The sequence below is a fragment of the Misgurnus anguillicaudatus genome, chromosome 11 (assembly GCF_027580225.2).
Source record: "Misgurnus anguillicaudatus chromosome 11, ASM2758022v2, whole genome shotgun sequence".
Classification (NCBI taxonomy): Eukaryota; Metazoa; Chordata; class Actinopteri; order Cypriniformes; family Cobitidae; genus Misgurnus; species Misgurnus anguillicaudatus.
In genome coordinates, this window is record NC_073347.2 from 35192093 (window position 1) to 35214399 (window position 22307).

General features: G+C 35.4%; 2 protein-coding genes across 3 annotated transcripts; one reads left to right on the forward strand and one right to left on the reverse strand.

Annotated features, from left to right (window-relative positions):
- Positions 1-923: 923 nt before the first annotated feature.
- Positions 924-5467, forward strand: st3gal7 (ST3 beta-galactoside alpha-2,3-sialyltransferase 7). 2 transcript variants are annotated; one of them, XM_055170567.2, is made up of 7 exons: positions 924-1080; positions 1442-1644; positions 1823-1943; positions 2018-2343; positions 2590-2776; positions 3053-3193; positions 4129-5467. In XM_055170567.2, exons 2-7 carry the CDS (start codon positions 1508-1510, stop codon positions 4363-4365), a joined length of 1149 nt encoding a protein of 382 aa, XP_055026542.2. In that variant the 5' UTR covers positions 924-1080; positions 1442-1507; the 3' UTR covers positions 4366-5467. The 2 variants fall into 2 exon arrangements, with proteins under 2 accessions (XP_055026542.2, XP_055026543.2); XM_055170568.2 differs by having other exon boundaries at positions 2590-2707.
- Positions 5468-5755: 288 nt separating this feature from the next.
- hps1 (HPS1 biogenesis of lysosomal organelles complex 3 subunit 1) lies at positions 5756-15494 on the reverse strand. Its single transcript, XM_073873591.1, has 18 exons — positions 15337-15494; positions 13664-13785; positions 13275-13406; positions 12976-13118; positions 12756-12864; positions 12520-12680; positions 12137-12239; positions 11991-12060; positions 9379-9434; positions 8882-9052; positions 8472-8645; positions 8296-8372; positions 8057-8188; positions 7903-7971; positions 7646-7787; positions 6755-6868; positions 6588-6670; positions 5756-5927 (listed from the first exon to the last, which is right to left on the reverse strand). The coding sequence occupies exons 2-18, from the start codon at positions 13778-13780 to the stop codon at positions 5765-5767; spliced, it is 2016 nt and encodes a 671-aa protein (XP_073729692.1). The 5' UTR covers positions 13781-13785; positions 15337-15494; the 3' UTR covers positions 5756-5764.
- Between the last annotated feature and the right edge of the window lie 6813 nt (positions 15495-22307).

Below are 22307 nucleotides of genomic sequence, written 5' to 3' on the forward strand. Positions count from 1 at the left end.
ATTAACAGGATAGTTCACACAAAAATGAACATTCACTCTAAAAATGGCTGGGTTTTTGTGTGGAATTGTTCATTGTTAATGGACGTTTCTAAGTGGTAAGTTTGTGTTTTTTTTTCAGTATGGGACTGCAAAACGTAACTGTAAAGTCAATAGTAAAACTTCAGCCTAAATGTTAGCATATAGCATAGCTTATAGCGCTAACTCAGCAGTCCCAACTGTATTTTTAGCATTGTAACAACATTGTAATTATGTTGACCATAAAAAAGTTTAATGTGTAATTTAATGTTAGGGACATACATCTAAACTGTGATGTCACAGTCGGTGTTGTGTTGAGATTGGCCTGTTGTCCATCGGCCTTTTGCATGCACAAGCGTAACATAAAAATGAGAAAACAAGTGCATTTGAGGGTCACGATATGTTATTACCACATACAGAGCTCTTATTACAACACATAACACATTAAATAGCTTTTTTCAATCTTTACTCTCCAAAAGCCGTCTCATGCAAAGCATGCTGGGAAGTCCAGCCTAGTTAGTACCAACATAATTCATGTAGTTCAACACAAAATTATTAAGTTAATTTGTTCCTCGAAAAATATTAGTTTGGGTGTAATTTGGAGTTCTTGCACCTAACAGATTAAGCATCAATATTTTGATTTGTGTTGCTGTGTATCTTTATTCACCTGAATATTTGCAGCAATTTGATTGGTTTATTCATTATCCCCCTCTGTTCCCTTTAAAGGTGCATTCAAAATCAAAATACTTAACCTTGTGCCCGAGCTTGATGCTTGACGCTTAAAAGGTTATTTAATGTGGACAAACATGCAGACTATAAAAGGTAAAAAAGTTTCTTTGGGAATTCATAAAAAATTCTTAGGGATATGTGGTTGTTTAAACAGTATGTTGTATGTTTGATGGTGGACTGTGGTAGATAGGTAATGTATTTAGGTTAATCATTAACTTTGAGGAGGGGCATAATCTCAAACAGAGAAGCAGATAAAACGCACAAACACAAAGCTTATTTTCGGACATGTTTTCTCGCCGCCTGGTTGTAGAGGATGGACAACGTCTGAAATAAGAGGTAAATATGTTATTAGAGAAAGACTAATCCATAACAGAATGTGTTGTGAATGGGTTTGGACATTGAGAAAACAAGTGTTATAAAAAATTGTACAACTCATGCTGGGTTTCCCACCTCACAAATACAGTAGGCTACTATAAAATGTGACTTACTGTTAATCTACATAAAATATGATGTCCAAACCAGATTTAACACTTTCGAGAAATTTGTTTAGTATGAATATTTTGTTGTTGTATGATTTTGGTCCAAAACTTTTTGGTTTATGCTTTTGTCATTAATTTATGTTAGGTTTGTGTGTGTGTGTGTGTGTGTGTGTGTGTGTGTATCAAAAAGCTCAACTTTATGATGGTCTATTTTACAGAGAGCAAACTATGTCTCCTATTGGTTCATAACTGACGGAAGCAGTTGAGTACTCATTGGCTCGAAAATGCTGCCTCTGAAACACGTAAATGGTAAAGATGGAGACGATGAAAGCAATGTTCCTCTGTTATGTGAAGACAGCAGTTCAGAAAGCCTCACCACACAACACCGGAGGGCAGAGTCCAGGGAATTCATCTTCAGCCGGTGGGTTTGTCTGAGATAAGCACACTGTGACAGGACGGACACATGCATGCCATTTACAAGTTCACTGGAGATTTCACAACACGTACCCACATTTGTTAAAACTGAAAGAGCACATTTAACACGTTCGGTTAAATGCCATAACGCTAAGTTACATAAAACTTTTGCTTTACGATTTCAGGAGGAACAATCTCATTTTAAGCGTTGTTTTGTTGGTGAGTTGTTACTCTGCACTTCTGGTTCCTGCGTATCTACCATCCCCAGAGCTGATCTGGACAAATGACAGTTCTACTGAAATATCGGTACAGTAAATAACAAAAAATATGATTTAAGCCGGGTTGATTGATATCTAAGCCCTCACTTGTACACACCTCAGGCTCTTCTGAATCACTCAGAAGCTCTGCTGTCTCAGTCATGCCGCATTGGATGGACCGTGGAGAGGCTTAGGAAACTGTCTACACCTGCTGGACTCCTGAAGATTCCTGTATTCCTGGAAAATGGTACGGGTGACTGGGCGTTGCCGCCTCCTCTGGGTTTGATGGGCATTGAGGAGATGGTGTCTCAGGCCCTGAGAGTTTTACCGTACACCGGATTACCTTCTAGTTCAGAGACTTGCAAGAGATGTGTGGTGGTTGGAAGTGGAGGGATTTTACATGGCAAAAATCTCGGACCTCATATCGACCAGTATGACATTATAATCAGGTAAGTTTACAATTCAAACAACAACATGATTTAAATGCACCTAAGCAATAAACAATTATTAATTTATTTTATTGCATACTGTACCATGTACCATTAGGTTTGATATTTTGTTATTTAATGCAAGCATTTAGACATTTTTAAGTGTGGCTTAAGTCTCCCAACCCTTTTGTTGCCAGTGTATTTGCAAATATTTTTTTTTGATGTGATCTATATTATATTTGCATTTGATATTTGTTTTATAATCAGAATGAACAATGCCCCAGTTTTTGGATTTGAGAGAGATGCTGGCTCCAGAACGACAATTCGTCTCATATATCCAGAAGGAGCTCCTTCCCTATCTCAGGAATACAAGAACACTGAAATGGTGGCATTGGTCATATTCAAGAGCTTAGATTTAGCTTGGCTCACCTCTGTAGTAACCAAAAACCCTTTAGTGAGTACCGTCAGAAGACTCCATCAAATCTTTCTTCAATCTTGACTTTTTCTATAGAAACAGGAGGATTTTTATTGTCAACATACGGATACAGAGTTAATGCAACAATTTCTGTTTTTTTTTAAGGGGGAAGGGGCTTTATATATATTTTTTACAATATTTTATGTTTTTTATATAATTTAGATGAATGGAACTGTATATGCGGTGTGCATCATAACGCATTAAAGGTTAAATACGGCCAGTCAGATAATTTTGTCTATCTCTGTGTCTCTTTAGAGTTGGTGGTCTAAATTGTGGTTCTGGAGGGATGTAATAGACTCAATTCCTCTTCAACCAGAAAACTTTCGCATTCTGAACCCTGAAATCACGTACAGGACTGGACAGGTACTGCAAAACTATGCCGAGCAACAGCGAAAGGTAAGTACTGTAAAACAAATATCATAAAAACGATAAAATGACAGAGCGGCTGCCAAACATAAACTGAAAAATTCACATTTCTTCATTCCAAAAGTCCAAAAAAGAAATGTTTATAAAAGTTCTACAGCCAAATATTGCTATTTTACGGATTTACCTCAGATTACAATGACCAAACAGATTCAACAAAGTGACCAATATAAGAAAAAGTAAAAGTGAAAGGGTTAAATGCAGGGACAATCATGTCTCTTTCACTTTTTCTTTTATTGGTCACTTTATTGAATCTGTTTGATAATAATAATTTAAGGTAAATCAGATTATTATGATTATTATGATTTAATAAAAAATATAGTGCATCATTTTTGCATCCACTTTTTTTAAGTAAGTCTTACTTGAAATTTTAAGCAATTGCATAACATTCCATGTAATACTTAAAGAGTAACTAAACCCTGTTTATTGACAGATAATGTTTATAATTTTACAGTTTTAATTATAATTTTAAATAATGTTAAATCACTGTAAAAAAATTTGAGTAATTGGTCGTAAAAAAAATAGGATCTTTTTTAACAATGGTCACCACCACATGCAATGTTCTCTACTTCAATGCGATCTAATTTAACCTGGAAATAAAGTAATAGAATTACTCATTTATAGCTTAGTGGTAGTGCATTGGGTTAGCAACGCAAAAGGTCATGGGATCAATCCCAGGAACACGCATGGTGATATATAAGAATGCATTCCTTGTAATTCCTGCAAGTCACTTTGGATAAAAGCATCTGCCAAATGCATAAATGTAATGTTAATGTAAAATAATCAAACATCAAGCACATTTTGACATTTTCACACAAATTTGTGACCAGTTCAAGTGAATGATGCTACATTTTTAACTATTTAAAGAAAAGATTTTTGACAGGCACTATATATTTTGTGTTTGTTAGATGGTACCGACACTGGGGATAATCGCAACAGTTCTGGCCATGCAGGTGTGTGATGAAGTGAGTCTTGCTGGATTTGGATATGACATGCAGCACCCCGGAGCTCTGCTGCATTACTATGGTTCAATGCGCATGGACTCCATGAAAACCCAGGTGGTTCATGATGTCAGTGCCGAGACCATATTACTTCGTGAACTAGTTAAAGTTGGAGCTATCCATGACCTGACGGGTGCATTATGATGACATCAGAGACCATCCGTTCACCTCTTTCTTGATTAAACATGACAACGTCAAAAGACAATAACATAATCATTTAATTTAAATCATTTACTACTAAAATACTACTATACATCAAAGCTACCGTAATTCAAAAAAATATCTGTTAAATTTTTTTTATAGAAATTACAGTATTACCCTCAGCTGTTTGGCAGTAACTTACTGTAGATTTACTGGCAACAGTTTGATCAAAGTTAAATAAACATTAAAAAATAACACGACTTTACCTTTACAGGAAAAAACTATAAAAAGTACATTGTTATGCGTTTCTGGAAACCAAATTCAGGAAAACTGAAAAAGGTTAATGGGGATTTCTGGTTCCCAGAAAGCATTGCATGAAGCTGTTTATTATAATTTTATTCTTTAAAGACAAAGACATAATGTCTTTCTTATTTTTTCTTTGAACAAATAAATTAGATAAATATAAATCTACAGTAAGTTACTGGCAAACTGCAGCATAACAACAGCTAATGTTTTACAGTGTATATTTTGATTATTTTAGAAAAATAGGTATTTATTTATTATACAAGCATGAAAAACATGATGTTATATAAAGTAATGCCATACTTGAACATGTGCTATATTAAAACAATGGCCTCCTGTAACTGTGATGTAACGGGAATGATTATCTCACATTGATTGAAACACTAAAATAATGACACTGAAAGCACAAATACTTATTTATAAAGTTGAATTTTTACTTAAATATTTAATTTTAACATACTATATTTAATACAGTGATAGGGAATATTTTATCATGTCATAATCAAGATTTACAGCAGTTCTGACATTATGGAAGTAGAAAATTGTGCTGTTATAATATACCTTAATATTTTCTTTATACTTTCTTTAAAAATAGTAAGATAAAATAGTGTATCCCATCTTCACCCCACCACAACAGCAAAAACTACATTTATCAGCACCTTTACACAAATGCCTATATAACTTTTTAAAAACTGTAATTAATACTTATAAAGACTGGAGTATTTTTTCCAACTGCACATAAACGTTTCATGTTTTTAGTTCTGTTTAAACTGCAAATGTTATTAAGCAGATACAAGATGAACTCTTGAAGTGTTTCTGTACAATATTTGGTCTTGGCTTTTACAAAAATGATCATGTAGCACCTTAATACTTCTCCTAAGAAAGCAGTTTTTTTCTGAACGTTTCTTGGATATGCTCCGCTCATTGTAAGCAAAAAAAAATGCAATGCTTTGTTTCTTGGCACAATATTTTTCCTGCAAATAATCACACTGAAATGAAAAGTGCTTGTGCAGTAGGTGCAGAAAACGATTATCTATATATACACTAAGTAAACATATGCTGTATTACTGTTTACTGAGGAAAGACCCACGAGTGCTCTTCACAGTAGAGGAATACGTGTGGGTTCCCACAGCTTACGGGCCAATTGACTACAGTGCTGCAGAATATATTCAGTGGGAATTACACCAAGATGAACAGTCAGTAGTTCATAACACTTCACCACCTCGCTCGGATGACTTCTGCTGTAATATCGCAGCAGTTTCCTGTAACGTCATACAGGGCAGAGCAGACATGAAAGAGCAATTGATAATAAATTGTCATCACACAATAATGATCAGGACATGCAACTTAAATTAAAACAGATCATACAAAAGATAAAGTAGATAAGAAGTAAACTGTTAAAAAAGCTGTCACTGGGGGCGCTACCCTTTTAAAAAAGTACACATTTGCACCTAAAGAGTTCATTATAGTACCTCAGAGGTACATATTGTAGTATAGTGTATACATATCTGACCTAAATGGTACATATTACCACTTTATTAACCCCTTAAAGTTCCAATGTACTGTGGGCAGAATGTTGCATTCTTTGACAGTAAACTTAATGACATACAACACCTCAAAAACAAAAAGCACACATATCTGTTGAAAGCTGATATTCTAGCAATTTGAATAAAGTCAACCATTTTAATATACAATTAACACAGCAGGTTGTGTCCATTTTAGGCTTTTTCCCAGCATTTGTTTTTAGAAATGCTAAGGGTACTGCCCCAGTGACACAATTTTATTCTGATACATATATAACATAATAACTTAAAGAGGAGTATAATTGCTTTAATAATTTGTAAATCTCACAATAAAAGCAACATTTTAATGATTATTTATTATGTTGTATACTAATTCTGTTGTTTTTATGACGACTTTACCTGTAATAATCCCAGGCGAGCATGCCGATTGGGGCAGAATCATCTGGGAGGCTCGGTATGTCTATTACTTCTAGTTTATAACCCTGTAAACCAAATTCACCGGATTAATTCTGAAAACATTGCTCTCAATATTTTCATTATTACAGTACTGATAAAGATGAAAATACCGATTCATTTTCAAACCACAGGAAATAAGAGCAGAAATAATCTCCATCTCTGTACGTGACAGTGGTGTAACCTTTCTGCAGATACCGCCGAGCCGTCCCGACAAGACCCCAAACCTGCAAAAAAATGCAGTACTGGTTAACTCTGTAACTTATGATATATATATATATATAGCCATATAAAACAGTTAATCTACTTCTGATAATAGGTTAGTTTTTGCAAGCTTACATTTGGGAAGGTAAAAATAAACTGAATAAGACTTGCAAGCTTACATTTGGGGAGGCTTACATTATATATATATTTAAAAGTAGCCTACATATACCAATTAGACATTGTATGTGCTATAAAATAGCTTAAAAGTATTAATATATTTATTCAAAATAATTCTTACTATCTTAAAGGCGGGGTGCATGATTTGATTTTGGAAAAGGGAGTCGGACCGATTACCAAAACACACTTGTAGCCAATCAGCAGTAAGGGGTGTGTCTACTATTTGAGCTTAAGAACCAAAAGTTACAGTACAGTTGATGTAAGGTTTAATTGTTTGTGAGTAATATGTTATAGATAGGACTTTATTCTTGCATGACTGAAATAACTGCCGGGAGGTGTTGCAAACATGGCCACATAGTGGTGCAACTTCCCTGAAGGGAATATACTGCCAGCATACAGGATAATATTGAAACACTGAAGCTTAAAAACAACTTGGGGTTCCTTTTAAAAATGTGACCCAGTTTGTGAACACCAAGGTACATGCATTTTTGGCCTTCACTTTTTTTTTACATAAAATTATCTTCCTACATAATGTAAAGAATATTCTGTAAAAATATAACTTGGTCATCTTTAATATTGACTGATAGGGTTACAAATGATGGTTAAATGAGAACATAACACACCTTGTTCTTTATGAAGTGAGCTAATGGACCCTTTCCAAGCTCAGAGACGGTGCGATCAGTCACATTTAAGGAGGGTGCGATCATATGACCACCTGAACGATCCACATAGATGAAGTGAATGAGACCAGGAAACTCTTCCAGGTATGTGAATACACAGTCAAAGTTCAAACCAAACTATGCAGCATAATTGAGGACTAAAGGGATAGCAATACAGTTCATCTAAATAACAAAATGCAGAACAAGCATAACAGAAAGGATATGACACCATTGTGATGTTTCTTTTGCTTTTCACCAGCAAAAAATCCTTGAAGTCCATCAACTTCTCTCTGAAATGAAACGGGTAAAGAAAGAAGGTCAAACGTGAAAATGCTGAAGAATAAATGCTGTGGAAACGTCCATGCATATACATACTGGGCCATGTTTAAGACTCGTTCTTGCAGACGTGGAGCCAAACGCTGAGAACCGCTCATGCACTCGGCTGCAAAACACTGTCTGTATATGCCACACAACTGAGTCTTCATGTTTCTACAAGCGGGCAGCAATCTGCAACACAAGACACAGAGCACAAAGACGTTAACATGCTGGATGATGGACAGTGAAAGGTCAAAGTGAATGGAGTCGCCTCTCCTTAATATAAAGAAAGCGCTCACTCGCTTGTGAATCCAGGTCCAGACCGAGTAAAAGCTTTGTTCTTAAAGTCTGCCCACACATTTTGAAGTTGGCCAGTCTGAAGTAATACACATAGCATTACATTTAAGACACACATAAAATAGTTGACTATTAAGTGGACTCAGTAGAAATGTGTGTGCGTGCCCTCATCGCTGACCTGAATGTCCATGCTGGCTAAAGTTTTGATGAACCTGTCCAGTTTGCTCCGGTGCTCCTGAAACGAAGGCTGACCCCGCAAGGTGGCTCCATGACCTTCACATAACCTCTTCTCCAGCTTCACAAATGCTTCCAGATAGATGTAAATACTCATCGCTATGTGAGTGTTCGGGATCTGTTCACGCATATGGAGAAATACAGCGGAAAGTGTAAGTGAATGGCTACATCACATCCATGTACTGAATAAAATAAAAATTACATTCAGTTTTTAATACAATAAAGTCCAGAAGTAAAGACCACTGTTAAAATTAAATCCATCGAGTTCAATACTGTAAGTTAGAATAAAAGCAAACATTTTGGTTGAAATGTTGATTTGAATACTAATAATACAATATTTAGAAAAACGGTCACCTTGGTTAGGAGCACTAGTGTGATTCCCGGCCAGAGAGGAAAACAATACATGGAGTGAGGCATCATGGGAAACAAGCCTTCGTTCTTAAGTGTGGTTTCCAGAAAAACTCTGAACGGAGCTGAAGGGTCAGGAGTGGGAACTTCAAGAGTTTTAAGGCTGTCCTCTGCCATCTAAAATCATTTAAGAACGCAATAAACATCTTTTCTATTAATATACATTTTAGGTGGGTGATGTTCCTTCACAAATCATTTTCAGATGACCATACAGTACAGATGTAACAGCATGCACACTGTCAGAAATAAATAGTCGAAAAATTGTCCCAAGCTGTCAGCACCCCTTTAAAAATTCCTAATATGTACCATTTAGATACAAACATACAATATGTACCTCAAGGTATGCACTCTTTGGTACCAATACTGTATATACCTTTGAAGTATCGATATGAACTTTTTTGGTGCAAAAGTGTAACTTTAAGGAATGTCCACAATTGGCTTACCTGAATATCAGGATCAACAAACTGGAAGACAGGAGGACTCTCCCCTCTTGATTGGGCTATGCATGGAAACACAATGGAAAAATTCACATTTGTGGTTTCTAAGGGTTGTCTTTAAATGGCACAGTCCTAACATGATCTGACACATAGCTGTCATGATTACTTTAAACAGAAAGTTCATCCTTAATTATTTACTCACCCTCATGTTGTTTGAACCCCCAATGTCTTTATTTGTTCTTCAGATTTTTGAAAAGTGTTGTTTAGGATGGATTTGTTTAGGTTTACTTTAAAATAATGTGTAACAACTAGAACAATAGTGATATCCATAAAAAGAAAGTAGAAAGTAGAAAAGTAAAATGTCTTCAGAAGTTATTTAACACTTTTGGGTCCTTAAGAAGCCCCTCTCATAGTAACCAGAAAACCCCCAAACAACACTTTTTTAATCTGCATTTTAGTTCTGCATTTAGAGAAATGAATGACATTAGTGGTTCATATGCTATGAGGGTAAGTAAATAATGACAAAGTTTACATTTTTGGGGTGATCTATTCAAGAGGCGTGCCCCCTCAGATTTTTAAGCCAAGTGAATCTAAGCATGCAACCTTTAAATCAATGAAGCATCTTGTTTTATAAGCAAAAATATCAGCAGTTCTTCACTTCACTGTGAGATTTTCTGTGTTTTAATCACAGGTTTTATTCTGGACCCAATGAATTATAAAAATCCAGCAACTGAACAGCGCTGGTGCCATTAATGTGCAAAAAACGGCATCACAAACGCTAGCAACACTTTCAAAACGCAACAGCAATGTTCAGTTTGACCTACTTGTGTTCAAAGATGATGGTTCAAAGTCAATTTCTTAATGTTTATATCTAGATTTAATGTACCCATTAAGGGGGCGCGGAGGCACACGTTCATGTGCTCTGACTCTAAGGTCAAAGTTATGATATAAAATTATTTTATATAAATATATAAAGTTGCATGCTTTCAATGCAATAAATTAAATTGTGAAAATAAACAAAAAATTACAGCATTACATTAAAGCGACACCATGTAATTTTTCAACCTTCATAATAAATTTTCAAGACCCTTGTGATAGTACATCGACTTTAAATAGGTTGAATGACATGTCTACCATAGCCTGACGGGGTCTGTATCGCTTTTACTCATACTTTAAAACTTAGGGTTTCTGGTAGTAACCAGAGCGCAAAAAAAAAACCCTACAAAATTCGACTGCTTTACAGCTTACGTGACTTCCTCAACACAATTTTTCTTTTTAACGTGAATTTTGCTGAAGGCTACTTTAAGAGTGTAGAGAGCAACTTTTATTATGTGACTCTGTGGCACCACGTTAGTGTCAAGGACCTAAGACACGGGCAACCCGGGTTCGATTCCCCTTTAAGGCAATTTTTTATATAAACTCACAATCTTGATTCATACATAAATGTGATCTTCTTTATAAAGGACGGCGATTATCTTGCATATAGTTCCCTGTGTTCAGATGCTGCATTCACGTGTTCACGTATTTACCTTTCTTTTACTGTCTATGTATTTACATTACAATCCAGGATGCTATAGCAGTTAAACTTGCTCAAACTCACACAGTGTAAAACCAAACCCTATTCATTCACCAATCAGATCCAAGCGTTTCTCTCTTCCTCATTTGCTGCGTTCCGCTGCCACTCACGTGACGTATTACAAAGCGGCAGACCTAAACACATCGGTTTACTTGGATTTGTAGCGACAATTTTCACACAAAAGAGAGGAAATACGAGCGCCATTGCGGAAAATCCTGGTGGCGAGGGAGAGAGAGAGACGATGCAACAATATTTGTTTTGAAAAAGGCAAGGAAATACTTTGGTCGTTTCTCAATTGGAAGGCTGCAGCCTCCGGAGGTCAAATATGCAGGCTGCATACGTCATCAAGCCTGGTTTATTAAGGTAAACTGAGCATTACATACGCAAGTTATAAGCATACTGCAACAATTTACGATTAACTAAGTATAACAGTCAACTTTATAATTGTTAATATTCTGAAATAAGACGGTCTTGATGACGTATGCAGCTTAGAAATACGACATCCGGAGGCTGCAACCTTCAGATTGAGAAATGGCTTCTGCCACGAGTTCCTCATCAGAAAGTTGTAACATGACTGCGTTTCTCCCTGATGCCTCAAAATGTTGATCGTTTAGCGTTTTAAATGTTTAGTTTTTAGTTTAGTTGTAAGGTTGGCCAGTTCTTTTCCTTTGCGACAGTGCTGCGGCGCTTGTGGCCTCTAGGGGCGCTAGGCGTGAAGTGGCCAAAAAGTTCCGCGGTGTGCCTTTAAGATCTACTTACGTTGCATCAAAGGTTTCTTATACTCCCCATTGCACTTAAAATTAATATGTGACTATTTCTTAAAACCAACTTTACAAGCAATTTTGTGCTATAAGCTACTTTCAATAACATACTTTTGTCCAAGCACAACAAAACACAATATTCACAAAAACACTCCTTTTACTCTCATATTTTTATTATACTACATTTTCATTATGATTTTTAGACCCTTAATGATGGCCCTGAGCTCCACTGGTGTATAGATTATAATCAGCATCATTATTTGTGCCCTGGGTTGACTCACCTGACTCCCTGTCGGGAGGAGAGGACTCTGGTGTGTAGAACACATCTGCAACTGAACTCTTCTCCATCTCCTAAACACATCACAATATAAGCAAACGATGGAGCACTATAAAAAATTGTAAATGCAAACTGAAGTTGACATCAGACCTCATGAGATGAATCATCTAAGTTCATTTTGCTGGGATAGAGATCTTGCACCAAGATGATGAGAGCCAGAAGATCAGAGGTGGTCAGGGTGCTGGCATTTCGACTGCACAAAAATATGAGAGCTCATCATTTAAAGGTTTCCAGAACATTGCACAAAAATAATTATGTAATTTTTATTACTCTTTGTCATTTTCATGGTCAAATGTATTGATTTTTATTTCCAGCAGTAACAGACAGGAGTAGATTAATATTTTACACCCCTTAAAAATGCTTATGCATAATGTCACTACTTATGGATGGGTCCCGTGTCAAGGTTTCCAGGCAGACCCCCCACACAGTTAATATTTTCGTTAGTTTTATGGTGTTTATGTTGTTTTCAACACCTGGAATAGAAAGCCAGCAGTTTGGTGTGCACCAGTATAAAAGCATGCAGGACTTCCTCTCCAGCTCTCTCCACACTGCTGTTAATCTGCTGCACCAAATGACGCTCCAAAAACACAATACACTGTTCACACAGAGTCGGGTGGATCAACCTCTCCACGGCCTAAACATAATCACAACAATTATCATCCGTGATCAAAAAGTTAGACAGCTACAGCTATGCAAAAACTGCACACACCTCTACTAAAAAGCTTTGATCCTGCTCTCGTAAGCGACTGGATGTTTCCAAAAGGCTTTGTAGTTTCTGCCAAAGACGCTTTCTTTGCTCAGTATCTTGTGGGCGCAATCTGACAAATAATTATCAAATATATGAAAAACTCTACTCATAATGTCATGTTTCAGTGGTTTTATTAAATCAATTGCATTCAAGTTACTTGAATCAAGCATGCAGTTCTTACGCTTTCCTCAAGAGGGCGCTGCTGAGCGTGACCATCCCAAACATGATTTCTATGTGTTTCCTCATTACATAGATCTTTCTCTTCAAATCCTCCTCAGTTTCATCTCCATCTCCATTTACAGCGATGTACAGACATTCATCAAACTGCACGACAGACAGACACATGGTGATTTCAGAGCCACACAGTTACTACTATGAACTCTTTAGGTACAAAGGTGTACTTTTTGGGAAGGGTACCACCCCAATAACAGCTTGGGAGTATTTTTCTGACAGTGCAGGGTTTGATCATATGTTCATTACCTGATGCAGAACATATTTATGATTGTTTTCTGTGGTGAAGGATGTGTAGCCGTCCCCGAGTCTGTCCACCATTGTGCTACAGGAGATGATGATGGGTGCAAACAGGGTGTTAATGCTGTCTTCAAATGCAGGCTGATGAGATAACACATGCAACACATAAAATTAACAATGAATCTGCAACATTATACAAACTCATTCATAAAATCAACATATGACTTAAGCCCAGATACTTAACACAAGCAATGGTACCCAAAGTGCAATTGGTCTACAGACAAAATTTTGGTCTCTTTAAAAAAGATTCTTATGACTTAAAAATGAGCCTTATTAACAATGCTAAATATTCAGAATGTATTTTTTAATACAAAAAGCATATGGATTATTACTCTAACCCGTTCTCCTTCCTCATGGGAAACTCCATATTGTTCCTGAATACGCTGTTCGAACTCGGAGTCGGTCCAGTAGAACAGAACCTCTGCATTCTCATTGGCCACCAATAAACACTTCATTTCATCTAAACATGCAACATAAAATCTGTTTATGGATAATTCATGTATAATAAACCCACGAGGTTTCCAAATCTACTGTAAATATTAGGCTTAATGTTATATCAGTGTATGGGTGATTCTCACGAAATCATTGAAACACCACGGCACTAATGATTTTAGCTTTAAAATGTGTAATATAGTACCATTAAAAAGCATCAGAATTAACACAATACTGTGTTCTACCTTGCACAATGTGTGATTTCAACATAAGAATTTATAATTGTAAATTTTATCTCATTTTCTGCTGAAATTCTCATTACCGCAATGTGTCCGGCTGTGTTTGAACATGCGTTATGTTGTAATTTAATCAAATTAACACAAAAATATTAAGAAAAAAAATAAATGGATGTTTTGCTAGACTACTTTAGATGACAGAAAATATTTACTGAATATTCATGTATAATAATAATAAAGAGAAATTAGGAAAATTATGTGTCCATGCCTGATGTTCTCATCCTCCGCAACACTTTTTGAGAACAGTTTAAGCACACATACAGAATTTTAATAAAGTTTGATTTTGAGTGACCAAGCACATGGACCAGTTACTTCAAGATGGCTACCAGGTAAGATCATTTTTTATAGTTAATTTGAAATATTGTCTTGTCAGAATGCTTACACGACATTTTGATTATCATTACCACAACAGATGCTTATTAAATGTTAATTTAATTAATAGAAGCATAATACTTTGATTTTAAATGCATGTGCAGAATCTCCAAATTATGTTCTTTCAGGTTTGTCATGTCATTTTGAAAATATGTCAGTGTTGATGTTTTCTGACTGTTGCGGTAATGAGATTTTTTAGGACTAATTTTTTAAATTGTCTTACAAAAAGTGTTAAATGATAAGTAAAAGTTTTTAAATTAATGTTCCCATTTACTCCAGACTTTGTTTTTCAATGTCTGGTGGGAAAAAAAGTAAATTTAAGCAATTTTTACATTTTCATGCTTGACATTTTTAAAACCAAGTTTTCGTGAGAATCACCCGTATGCTGCTTAAAACAGTTTACAGTTTTGGGCAGTGACCTGAGCCTTAAAAGCATGTTTCAGTTTTGCATCACTTTTAGAGGGCACTTTTAAAGATCAAACCTGGAATAAGTATTTACAATAAAAAATTTAAATATATGTCAATATATTTAATATGCAAACATGTAAAGTCCCAAGCAAATTCCTTTTTTACATTTATTTCAAATGTATTTATATAGCACTTCCTACAGTTTTGGATTACTGCAAAGCAGCTTGACAGAAAATACATTTTAGGACAAACCTAAGAGACGTATAGTAAGAGAAAATAAGTATAAGCATAGACATAAGTGAAAAAGAAAGTAGTTTCACGTAATTTTACGTAAAGTGACATGATAAAAAATCTAAACAGATTTTATCGCTTTAATTTCGACATGATGAAATACAAATCTGTACAAACTTATGTCTACTACTTATCTGACCCAACTCACTCACACAAAAGCAACAAGTTAAGGAGTGAACCATGTGCAACAATCCAGTAAACTAACAACTTACTCTTTGATGTGTTCGCCTGTAGAGCAGAAGAGTTTCATTGTGTCCGCTTGTGTTATTATTACAGCACAACAATCAGTTTTGAGCAGTTCAAGCGCTTCCGTAATGTTACACTGTAGCACTGCGCGCGTCATGTGACCCGATAATCACCCGCCCGCCTATTGCGCGTCACCTCGGGTCATGTGCGCGAGATCAGTACGCGTGACACAACTCATTCATACAATAAACTTCATTCAACTCCATATATTACAACACAAATATCTAGGAAGCTTCTTTCTTTCTTTCTTTCTTTCTTTCTTTCTTTCTTTCTTTCTTTCTTTCTTTCTTTCTTTCTTTCTTTCTTTCTTTCTTTCTTTTACTTTTACTTTTTCTTTTTAATAGGAATTTAATAGGTTTTCAGCTGCATTTGATCTGTAAAAATATGAATCACAAAACAATTTTAAAAATAGCAAAAACGCAACATTCACAAATATCAAGCCAACTACGTAAGTTTCCACAAGGTAATGTACATAGGCTATTGCATATACTGAAAATTTACTGTACTAGCAGCTGTTTGCCAGTAGCTTATTTATTTTATTTACTGGCAACATTTTGTTCAAAGTTAAATGAACATTAAACATTAATAAGTCTTTATCTTTACAGAATAAAAAATAACAGCCTCATGCAAAGCATTCTGAGAACCAAAATCTGAAAAAAAACCCCAGAAAGGGTTGATGGAGGATTTCTGGTTCGCAGAATGCTTTGCATGACGGTGTTATTTTAATGTATAATGTTCATTTAAGTTTGAACAAACATAAATTTAAATCTACAATAAGTTAATGCCAGCTCCATAACTACAGCATTTGTTTTAGAGTTTAAATATTTGTAAAAAGAAACTGTGTTAGATAAATATTGTGATATTATAAACAACAGCATATTGTTTCCAAAATCAAATTATTTGTTACACAGTAGACATTTACAATTTTTTGCTTTGTCTTTTTTCTCTGACATTTTCTAAGGACCCCTTAGAACTTTCTGGGGGACCCACGAGGGTCCCTGGACCCCAGTTCAAAAGCCCTGTCGTATAAATCTCATTGGCCCCCTAGTGGCAGTTTCTTATAACATTCCAAACACACTTTATTTCTTCATTATACATTTTCCATCATCAGTGTGACACATGCCTGTAAGAATTTAACATTTTTACATTTTAACCTCTATTTAGTTGTCTTACATATACTATAAACATTATGAAATCCACCAATCTTGGCTCAGGGGGTTGGGTTCTGGATACTCCAAATAGGGTTAAAAGTATAAACATTTTCATGCTGGGTTTGGTTACACTATGCATGGCAAAGCCAGAGAAGTCACGCAAAGGAAGTTTGACTCTTCGCAGAACTCAAGCCTCCAGCATGTACAGTCTCAATGGAAAAGAAAGTCATACTTTATTATGTCTGTATGAATGGTGTCAATGTTCAGCTTTGATCAAATGACAAACATCTACCTGCCTTCTGCATAGAGACATGAAACCAGCTTGCAAAACTCAAAACTTAATCCAAGTAAGCGTACTCGTGTCTGTTTATGCAAAGTATCTGGTTTAACGCAAACAAAATTGCAATATGTGGAAACATAAGCTGGCATCTAACTGCAAAATTGTTTAAAACACATTATTTGTTAAAGTAAAACTATTGCAAGAATTTGGGCCTTGATTTCATAGATCAAACCGGCTAATTCTGAAAATAAGTGTTTGAAGGAAGGTTGCTTTGTTTCATTGGCTTGAATCAGGACGTGTAATCATTATAAAGGCCGGCTGCTTCATGTCAGAGTTTGAGAATCTTGAACCAGATAAACTGGAATATGAATGAAGCTGGATTCTGTTTATGAGTGAACCACGTTGAATCTTTTAAAATGAACCATATGTGGACCAGGGATATGTTTCCTAAAGCTCAATATGATGTTGCTTTTTCTGTAGTGTAGTGCAGTGTTTGTTATATTTAATCACATCATGGCTACAAAATGTACCAACCAATGGGAAAAACATCACAATCTTGAGATAGCTTAAGAAATCACAATCTTGTTTATCTGTTTCCACTGAGGTCTTACTGAATGGTTTTCATCAGTACACGATTGTATTGACACCATGGTTTTCTTCTATTTCTCAACAAAGCCCCAGCTGCTCGGAAGAGGAACATCTGCTGGTGTGTTGGTGCAACCTCTGGCTGACCAAACCAGCTCTTTTCCTTTTGTGAACCTCAAGCGCTGGGCTGAAGACCCTGCCGGGCCTTTGAAGACAGACGCAGTTCGTCTCTACCCCGGCCTGATGGTGCATAAAGCTGTCGGTGTTGAGTTACCCGTCGTGTCGTACTGTCGCAATTTATTTCTCCTGTTCTTTGCATCCAGTCTGTGTTTAAATCATTGAGGTCTTAGTATGCTTTTATCCTTGAATCTTGCGCTCCTGAACATATGCTGGAACAGTCCTGCAATTCAGCTACTAAGTCTTGTAGAGAAGTCTTATGGGGTCACATACTGGTCATTTTTTTCAACAGTTTGTCTGACTGTACATCAGGGGTTCTTCAACTACTCTTCTTCGAGGTACACATTTTAAAAATGTAAAAATAATGCGGGCCAAACTTTTACCCCTTTTTTAGCTTTTATATATATATATTTATAATATATGTTATAACTTATGTTGTTTTTTTATAGGTCATATATTAAAAAACATGTATTTAAAAAAAAACTCTTTTAAAAATGTAACTTTAATAAATGTTTACATTTCAAGTATTCACAACATATAGCAAGTCTTCTCCTAATGACTAAAATTGCACTTCATGTTTTCTTTTTTAATATTTTAAAGATATATGGGCTAAACCACCTTTCCATTGTACACTACATTTGGACACGGTTGTTGGAGTTCGCCCCCTAGTGGCAGTATATCAGTTTAATTGTAAATCCGTGTCAACATAGGAAAGAAGCTCATTCCAGCGCAAGCCTTTTATCTATGAATATAATTATAGTTAATAATTTACTTATCAATAAGCAAATGTTTTTAAAGGATTGAAGTGTTACTGATAAAGTTAAACAAAAAAGGATTAATAATTTTCACCTTGCACACAGTGTTTTGATTGAAACTCGCTGAAATACACTTCCGGTCGGTGTGTCATATGCAGTGTAATCACAAAGTTTTTTTATGCATCCTAAGCTCAAATAGTACCAGAAAATTATGCACCCACACATGGTTGGCATGCACCCTGCCCGCACAGCCCCCTTTACGACTCTCCTTTTTGTCATGTACAACGGAAATGTAAAATTATCACGCTGATTTAAATCAAAGATGACTGGCAGGCCGGATAAAGATGATTGGAGGGCCACCAGTTGACTAGCCCTGCGGTACACTTTTAGCTTTTTATTCGGTTAAGCAAATCAGTCTACTATTTTTGTCGAAACAATATTCACTCTATAATGAATGTACTTCGGACAAAAGCAGGATCTTCAATAAACATTTGTATTATTTTATTGATATATTTTGAAAAAAATAATAATATTCAGACGCAAACACTTTCATAATAAAATAATGCTCTGTAACACAAAAATATTAACAACTCCAAATATGCATTAAACCCTACAAATCTCTAGATCTCCCAACAAAATGTAATGACGCAGACAGCATTATTGACCCTGGTACGAACACCTAAATACACAACAACAACAACAGTGGTAAATGGTGCTCATAAATTCTAGTAATCATGCATTGTACACATACACAACTCTTTACAAATTTGAGCTCCACTTCTGTTGCTTTTGCATAGTGAAAAAGTGACATACAATGTAAAACATTGTGATACACGTGTGCATACTGCAATCATTACAATTAAAACAGCATTGCTAAACATTAACAGAGGCTATTAATCTCGATAAAAAAACCTGTTTTATGTTTTGCACAAAGTACAATATAATTATCTTCAAATGTGGACTGACTTAAATGAAAAGTCAACTGTTTTCTCTCAACATAATGTACATATACACTCGAAACCACACATATACATTTATATAAATAATATTTATAATGCATGGGAGCACTTAAAACAAAAATTCAAAACAAAATGTATGTACATTTATATAACAAATGGGCTTGAACTTGTACAAAATCATCTGTCATCATGCTTAATATTAATTATTCAGCTAGCAGCACAAAGATAGCTGTACACAGGATTATCAACGGCCCCCAAAAATACATTTTTAAAAGTATAAATTTAATTGCATCATGCAAGACCATAAGTTATTGTTCATAAGTGTAATAATTTGTGGGGCCAGTGTATTTGAACAGAATAAGGTAGTGTTAAATATAGCAATACAAAAGAAATCTGGTATGAGCTCAGGCTCATGTTGTTACATTTCTCAAAATAAAAACTGTGATACATGCAAATTGACAGAACGGTACACGGACAAAATTAACTTATTTCCTGAGCTCCTCAACAACTTCATACGATCCACAGTTCTTCATAAAAATAATACCTTCTTTCAGCCTTAGATTCAGAGTTAAATGATAAGCAAAACAGAATAGATTGGTATTTCTCAAAGCACCAGTAAATATGAATGTAAAAATGCATGAAGATGTTTGCGTACAGTACAAGCTTGTGTGTAGTCCAGAGGTACTCTTATGTATCATGTGACTACTTTCGAATTTAAATGTGAAATACAAGGACCCTTTTGTAAATATTTGTACCTTTTCATAATCTCTTCATCATCATGCAATTCAATTTTCTCAAGAAAAAGCACATAGCATACAAAACCCGATACTGGAGGCTTCTTTTCAGGATGTGGGTCAATGTTATAAGTTTACAGAAAGGTCTGCTTGTTATCATTTAGAAGTGGAGGTTTATGTCTAAGGTTTACTGTGCAGTAATGAAAAGAAAAGATCGAAAATTGTCCCTGTGTTTCTTGAGTGGCTTTAGCCCTTAGTTACATCTAAAAGAAGAAATCTGAATGACTTTTATTGGTCATATTTCTATCAAGAAATCATAGCCTTAACTGTGAACCTAACTATAACATACACATAAAACCATAAGGAAATGATTGGATGAAAGGAATGCTGCGTAAGCTCTTAACCCCAGCACTAAACCTAACCATAAAATCTTATTGGTTGACTGACTGGAATGTTTGTTAAGGAATGACAAGGATGTTAATCCAAAGTAATGTCCCACTCTGCAAAATCACGTTAATCTGATAGACAGGACCACACAGAATCCGGCCACAGAAGTTCGCAGACTGGAACGTCGGGTGTTTACAACGTTTTACATATTCCCCCGTCTCATGCATTTCAAAATTTTTTTGATGATGCTTTCCGCCACCAATATGAAATACTTGAGCGCTGTTTAACATGTTTAAATACAGATTTAGTATCAGTAAATTCTGACCAGGCCTGCTGAAAGACTTGATAATAATTTGATTTAATTGCATACAGGCCACACATTGGGTTTATAGCTTATTATGATCTTCAACAAAAGTTACAAATCCCTCAGGCCGCACTAAATAACACTTCAGCTAAATAAGGCTGTCACACCACTTTTGATTGCTTAAATCTGTTGTGTGCACAGTTTTTGCATCCAGACTTTGAATATTGGCATTTTGAAAACTTATATGGTGTGATATATATATATCTTTAAAGGTGCAGTTTGTAATTTTAAGAAGGATCTCTTGACAGAAATGCACAATAATATACAAAACTATATTATCAGGGGTGTATAAACACCTTTTATAATGAACCGTTATGTTTTTATTACCTTAGAATGAGACGTTTTTATCTACAAACCGAGGGTCCCCTTACATGGAAGTTTTTACATTTCGTGCCACCATTTTTCTACAGAAGCCCTTAACGGACAAACTTTTTTTACTAAGTTGTCTCCGAAGATGACATATTTGTCCAGTGGCGGCTATCGTAGCTTCCCTATGCATTTCAAAAGCAAGGGGTGAGCAGTGAACAGAGCCATTGGTTGCAATACGCAACCTCACCACTAGATGCCGCTAAAATTTACACACTGCACCTTTAACCGAATGTGGATTAATTAAAACTGCGAATAGATAAAATGTCTCCGGTTGCTAACATTACTTTTTATGTACCTATATGTGACCCTGGGCCACAAAACCAGTCATAAGTAGCATGGGTATATTTGTAGCAAAAGCCAAAATTACATTGTATGGGTCAAAATTATCGATTTTTATGCCAAAAATCATTAGGATATTAAAATAATTTTCCATGAAAACATTTTGTACATTTCCTACTGTAAATACATCCAAATTTTATTTTTGTGAGTGGACACAGTTCAACGCTGCTAAGGACTTAATTTGGACATCTTTAGAGGCGATTTTCTCAATATTTAGATTTGTTTTGCAACCCCGGATTTCCAAATAGTGATATCTCGGCCAAATATTGCAAATACTTCTAACAAATCATACATCAACAGAAAGCTCATTTATTCATGATGTATACATGTTCATTTAAAACAATTGACCCTTATGACTGGTTTAGTGGTCCAACGTCACATATAGGTAACAATAAACAGGTTTAACTTTAGCTATCCATCTGTTTGTGACTCCTGTTTGAGTATTCAGACTGAGCAATGATTCATTTGAGTCACTCTTGCATTTAAATGCAGTTGTCATTCCCAAAACTTTGCTATGGGCACACTCTAAAAAATAAAGGTGCTGAAAAGGTTAAAAGCTTTTTCATACAACCTTACAAAGGAACCCTTAGGAAGCTTTATTTTTAAATAGCACCTATTTCATTGCTAAAAAAAAACAACGTTATTTTGTGTATTTGGTGTAATACAATGTGTTCGCGTGGTTTGTGGTTAAAGAAACTATTTTCTACCCAGTCTCACGAGGTTTCGTGATATAGTCACGTAATTTTTCCATTCTTTTTTTGTGTTATTATCACAAATTTCCGAGTTTTTTCGTGATCATATAAAGAATTTCTGTTTTTGTGTGATTATCACATATTG

Bases quoted from the DNA above. Each gene is read 5' to 3' on its own strand.
- hps1 (XM_073873591.1), bottom strand. From the start codon at position 13,780: ATGAAGTGTTTATTGGTGGCCAATGAGAATGCAGAGGTTCTGTTCTAC. The intron at 12,865-12,975 runs GTAAGAACTGCA...ATTATTTGTCAG, and splicing joins AGCGCCCTCTTGAGGAAAGC to ATTGCGCCCACAAGATACTG. The intron at 9,435-11,990 runs GTGAGTCAACCC...TTCCATGCATAG, and splicing joins TCCTCCCGACAGGGAGTCAG to CCCAATCAAGAGGGGAGAGT.
- st3gal7 (XM_055170567.2), top strand. From the start codon at position 1,508: ATGCTGCCTCTGAAACACGTAAATGGTAAAGATGGAGACGATGAAAGC. The intron at 1,645-1,822 runs GTGGGTTTGTCT...TTACGATTTCAG, and splicing joins AGGGAATTCATCTTCAGCCG to GAGGAACAATCTCATTTTAA. The intron at 1,944-2,017 runs GTACAGTAAATA...TACACACCTCAG, and splicing joins ACAGTTCTACTGAAATATCG to GCTCTTCTGAATCACTCAGA.